Below are 6000 nucleotides of genomic sequence, written 5' to 3'. Positions count from 1 at the left end.
CACTCAGACATTATTTACAGATAGCCAGGGAACACTCCAACACTCAGACATTATTTACAGATAGCCAGGGGAACACTCCAACACTCAGACATTATTTACAGATAGCCTGGGGAACACTCAGACATTATTTACAGATAGCCAGGGGAACACTCAGACATTATTTACAGATAGCCAGGGGAACACTCAGACATTATATACAGATAGTCAGGGGAACACTCAGACATCATTTACAGATAGCCAGGGGAACACTCAGACATTATTTACAGATAGCCAGGGGAACACTCAGACATTATTTACAGATGGCCAGGGGAAGACTCAGACATTATTTACAGATAGTCAGGGGAACACTCAGACATTATATACAGATAGCCAGGGGAACACTCAGACATTATTTACAGATAGCCAGGGGAACACTCAGACATTATTTACAGATAGCCAGGGGAACACTCAGACATTATTTACAGATAGCCAGGGGAACACTCAGACATTATTTACAGATAGCCAGGGGAACACTCAGACATTATTTACAGATAGCCAGGGGAACACTCAGACATTATTTACAGATAGCCAGGGGAACACTCAGACATTATTTACAGATAGCCAGGGGAACACTCAATCACTCAGACATCATTTACAGATAGCCAGGGGAACACTCAATCACTCAGACATCATTTACAGATAGCCAGGGGAACACTCAGACATCATTTACAGATAGCCAGGGGAACACTCCAACACTCAGACATTATTTACAGATAGCCAGGGAAACACTCCAACACTGAGACATTATTTATAGATAGCCAGGGTAACACTCAGACATCATTTACAGATAGCCAGGGGAACACTCAGACATTATATACAGATAGCCAGGGGAACACTCAGACATTATTTACAGATAGCCAGGGGAACACTCAGACATTATTTACAGATAGCCAGGGGAACACTCAGACATTATTTACAGATAGCCAGGGGAACACTCAGACATTATTTACAGATAGCCAGGGGAACACTCAGACATTATTTACAGATAGCCAGGGGAACACTCAGACATGATTTACAGATAGCCAGGGGAAGACTCAGACATTATTTACATTTACATTACATTTAAGTCATTTAGCAGACGCTCTTATCCAGAGCGACTTACAAATTGGTGCATTCACCTTATGACATCCAGTGGGACAGTCACTTAACAATAGTGCATCTAAAACTTAGGGGGGGGGTGAGAGGGATTACTTATCCTATCCTAGGTATTCCTTAAAGAGGTGGGGTTTCAGGTGTCTCCGGAAGGTGGTGATTGACTCCGCTGTCCTGGCGTCGTGAGGGAGTTTTTCCACCATTGGGGGGCCAGGGCAGCGAACAGTTTTGACTGGGCTGAGCGGGAGCTGTACTTCCTCAGTGGTAGGGAGGCGAGCAGGCCAGAGGTGGATGAACGCAGTGCCCTTGTTTGGGTGTAGGGCCTGATCAGAGCCTGGAGGTACTGAGGTGCCGTTCCCCTCACAGCTCCGTAGGCAAGCACCATGGTCTTGTAGCGGATGCGAGCTTCAACTGGAAGCCATTTACAGATAGCCAGGGGAACACTCAGACATTATATACAGATAGCCAGGGGAACACTCAGACATTATTTACAGATAGCCAGGGGAACACTCAGACATTATTTACAGATAGCCAGGGGAAGACTCAGACATTATTTACAGATAGCCAGGGGAAGACTCAGACATTATATACAGATAGCCAGGGGAACACTCAGACATTATATACAGATAGCCAGGGGAACACTCAGACATTATATACAGATAGCCAGGGGAACACTCAGACATTATATACAGATAGCCAGGGGAACACTCAGACATTATTTACAGATAGCCAGGGTAACACTCCAACACTCAGACATTATTTACAAAAGATAAATTTGTGTTTAGTGAGTCCACCAGACCAGAGGCAGTGGGGATGACCACGTGTTCTGTTGATAAGTGTGCGAATTTCACCATTCTCCTGTCCTGCTAAGCACTCAACATGTACTTTTAATTGTCATGGAAAATGTATGGAGTAAAAAGTACAATATTTTTTTTATAGTGATGAAGTAAAAGTTGTCAAATATAAATCCTAAAGTACAGATACCCCCCCCAAAAAACTACTTAAGTAGTACTTTAAAGTATTTTTACTTAAGTACTTTACACCACTGAGTATATTGGACGCTGGGCCGAAGGGAGTTGTTGTTTTCATTAAGCAAATATTCAGCCTAGTTAAATACAATGACTACAATCTATTGTGCCTGTTCTATTGTGGCTTGGACAGAGATGTTAAACACTTAGATAAGAAACACACATACCGCACGATAAAGGAAAGTACACAACACAATGTCAAGAGAGACAGACACAGTTACTGAAAGTATTGCCCTATCTGCTCTGAAGAACTTGTAAAATGATTTGGTCAGAATCTCCATTAAAAAGCTCTAATCATTTTAAAGTCACTATGTCAGGATGTATTTAATGTAAAAGAAACAAACACATGGTCCTTCATACTGCACATGAGTTGGGTAACGAGTTCATCTGGGTAACTAGAGAAACACACTATACAATACAACTTCATTCATCCCTGAGAGGCAGTGTGTTGACGTCTGACAAGGTGCTTCAGACAGGACGCACGCACACGCACGCACGCACGCACGCACGCACGCACGCGCACGCACGCGCACACACGCACGCACGCACGCACGCACGCAGGCAGGCAGGCAGGCAGGCAGGCAGGCAGGCAGGCAGGCAGGCAGGCAGGCAGGCAGGCAGGCAGGCAGGCAGGCAGGCAGGCAGGCAGGCAGGCAGGCAGGCAGGCAGGCAGGCAGGCAGGCAGGCAGGCAGGCAGGCAGGCAGGCAGGCAGGCAGTTCTCTAGAATCGTCCCCAGGTCTTCCTTAACGGTCCTGTTATCCAGGTGGATGGCCTCGAGCTGAAACGAGGCCCCGCTCCTATTGGTAGGGCACTTGACAGCGCAGGTCGGCATCCAAGGGTGCGGATTTGGAACTGTGGGTTGAGGACATATGTGTGCTGTCCCCCAGGATGTGATGGGCTTTTCCTCCTGGCCTGCAGCTCAGAGAACGAGGCCAGGTCGTCTGAGAGACCTACGGTACCCCAGATGGTCATAGGGAAGGTCTCACAGCAGTTGTTCACAGTGAATTGGAGGTCACTTCCTGTTCTTGACAGAGAGGGATGTGAAGCAACACACCGAAGGAGAAACACAGAAGGTGTTTGTGGACTTCAGTTTCCTGAGGAGTAAATGGCATTTTTGTTTTGCTCAAACTTCAGGGTGTCAAAGATGGTACCAATATATTTATACTGGTCCACAGTGTCCACCTCCTCACCTGGTCCGCAGTGTCCACCTCCTCACCTGGTCCACAGTGTCCACCTCCTCACCTGGTCTACAGTGTCCTCCTCCTCATCGTATATTTATACTGGTCCACAGTGTCCACCTCCTCACCTGGTCCGGCAATGTCCACCTCCTCACCCTTTCCGGCAGTGTCCACCTCCTCACCTGGTCCACAGTGTCCACCTCCTCACCTGGTCCACAGTGTCCACCTCCTCACCTGGTCCACAGTGTCCACCTCCTCCCCTGGTCCACAGTGTCCACCTCCTCACCTGGTCCACAGTGTCCAACTCCTCACCTGGTTTTCAGTGTCCAACTTCTCACCTGGTCCATAGTGTCCACCTCCTCACCTGGTCCACAGTGTTTGCCTCCTAACCTGGTCCACAGTGTCCAACTCCTCACCTGGTTTTTAGTATCCAACTCCTCACCTGGTCCCTAGTGTCCACCTCCTCACCTGGTCCACTGTGTCCACCTCCTCACCTGGTCCGCAGTGTCCACCTCCTCACCTGGTCCACAGTGTCCACCTCCTCACCGTATAGTTATACTGGTCCACAGTGTCCACCTCCTCACCTGGTCCACAGTGTCCACCTCCTCATCTGGTCCACAGTGTCCACCTCCTCACCATATATATGCCATTTAGCAGACGCTTTTATCCAAAGCGACTTACAACACAGTTATACTGGTCCACAGTGTCCCCCTCCTCACCTGGTCCACAACGTCCACCTCCTCATCTGGTCCACAGTGTCCAACTCCTCACCTGGTTTTCAGTGTCCACCTCCTCACCTGGTCCACAGTGTCCAACTTCTCACCTGGTCCACAGTGTCCACCTCCTCACCATATAGTTATACTGGTCCACAGTGTCCACCTCCTCACCTGGTCCACAGTGTCCACCTCCTCACCTGGTCCACAGTGTCCACCTCCTCACCATATAGTTATACTGGTCCACAGTGTCCACCTCCTCACCTGGTCCACAGTGTCCACCTCCTCACCTGGTCCACAGTGTCCACCTCCTCACCTGGTTTTCAGTGTCCACCTCCTCACCTGGTCCACAGTTATACTGGTCCACAGTGTTTGCCTCCTCACCTGGTCCACAGTGTCCACCTCCTCATCTGGTCCACAGTGTCCACCTCCTCACCTGGTCCGACAGTGTCCACCTCCTCACCTGGTCCACAGTGTCCACCTCCTCACCTGGTCCACAGTGTCCACCTCCTCACCTGGTCCGCAGTGTCCACCTCCTCACCTGGTCCACAGTGTTTCACCTGGTCCACAGTGTCCAACTCCTCACCTGGTTTTCAGTGTCCACCTCCTCACCATAGTGTTATACTGGTCCACAGCGTTTGCCTCCTAACCTGGTCCACAGTGTCCAACTCCTCACCTGGTTTTTAGTGTCCAACTCCTCACCTGGTCCCTAGTGTCCACCTCCTCACCTGGTCCACTGTGTCCACTCCTCACCTGGTTTTCAGTGTCCACCTCCTCACCTGGTCCACAGTGTCCACCTCCTCACCTGGTCCACAGTGTCCACCTCCTAATCTGGTCCACAGTGTCCACCTCCTCACCTGGTCCACAGTGTCCACCTCCTCACCTGGTCCACAGTGTCCACCTCCTCATCTGGTCCACAGTGTCCACCTCCTCATCTGGTCCACAGTGTCCACCTCCTCACCATATAGTTATACTGGTCCACAGTGTCCACCTCCTCACCTGGTCCACAGTGTCCACCTCCTCATCTGGTCCACAGTGTCCACCTCCTCACTGTATAGTTTTTCTGGTCCACAGTGTCCACCTCCTCACCTGGTCCACAGTGTCCACCTCCTCACCATATAGTTATACTGGTCCACAGTGTCCACCTCCTCACATGGTCCACAGTGTCCACCTCCTCACCTGGTCCATCCTTCTGAAGTCGTCTCGGAGACATTTAACTCTGTCTCTTTTAATTGTCATGATACTGTCTTCCCCCAGGCGGTGCAGCCTAGTGAGAGCTGTGCTGTGTGTGGTATGGTGTGGTATGGTGTGGTGTGGTATGTTATGGTGTGGTATGTTATGGTGTGGTATGGTAAGTTATGGTATGGTATGGTATGGTTATCCTCTGTAACCTTCCCTCAGGCGGTGCGGTCCCTAAAGGAGACCATGGAGGACTGTTGGGACCAGGATGCTGAGGCCAGGCTGACCGCTCAGTGTTCAGAGGAGCGCATGGCTGAACTACTGCTGATCTGGGACAGGACCAAGTCTGTCAGCCCCACGGTTAACCCTATGACCACCACACTGCAGAACGAGAGGTACACACACACACACACACACACACACACACACACACACACACACACACACACACACACACACACACACACACACAGGACCACGGTTAACCCTATGACCACCACACTGCAGAACGAGAGGTACACACACACACACACACACACACACAGGACCACGGTTAACCCTATGACCACCACACTGCAGAACGAGAGGTACACACACACACACACACACACACACACACACACACACACACACACACACACACACACACACACACACACACACACACACACACACACACACACACACACACACACACACACACACAGGACCAGGTCTGTTAGCCCAATGGTTATCCCCATGACCACCACACAGGGCACCAGTACTGAGTA

At 50.1% G+C, this 6000-nt stretch overlaps 1 protein-coding gene across 1 annotated transcript in view; it reads left to right on the top strand.

Moving 5' to 3' along the window:
• bmpr2b (bone morphogenetic protein receptor, type II b (serine/threonine kinase)) overlaps positions 1–6000 on the top strand; it is a 150971-nt gene that overhangs the window by 122686 nt on the left and 22285 nt on the right. Inside the window, exon 10 of the mRNA XM_046294789.1 lies at positions 5453–5625. Within this exon, the coding sequence (XP_046150745.1) occupies positions 5453–5625 (173 nt within the window). The remainder of the gene's footprint in view (positions 1–5452; positions 5626–6000) is intronic.

The sequence above is a fragment of the Oncorhynchus gorbuscha genome, linkage group LG01 (genome assembly GCF_021184085.1).
Source record: "Oncorhynchus gorbuscha isolate QuinsamMale2020 ecotype Even-year linkage group LG01, OgorEven_v1.0, whole genome shotgun sequence".
Classification (NCBI taxonomy): Eukaryota; Metazoa; Chordata; class Actinopteri; order Salmoniformes; family Salmonidae; genus Oncorhynchus; species Oncorhynchus gorbuscha.
This window is presented reverse-complemented; position numbering and strand designations above follow the sequence as displayed.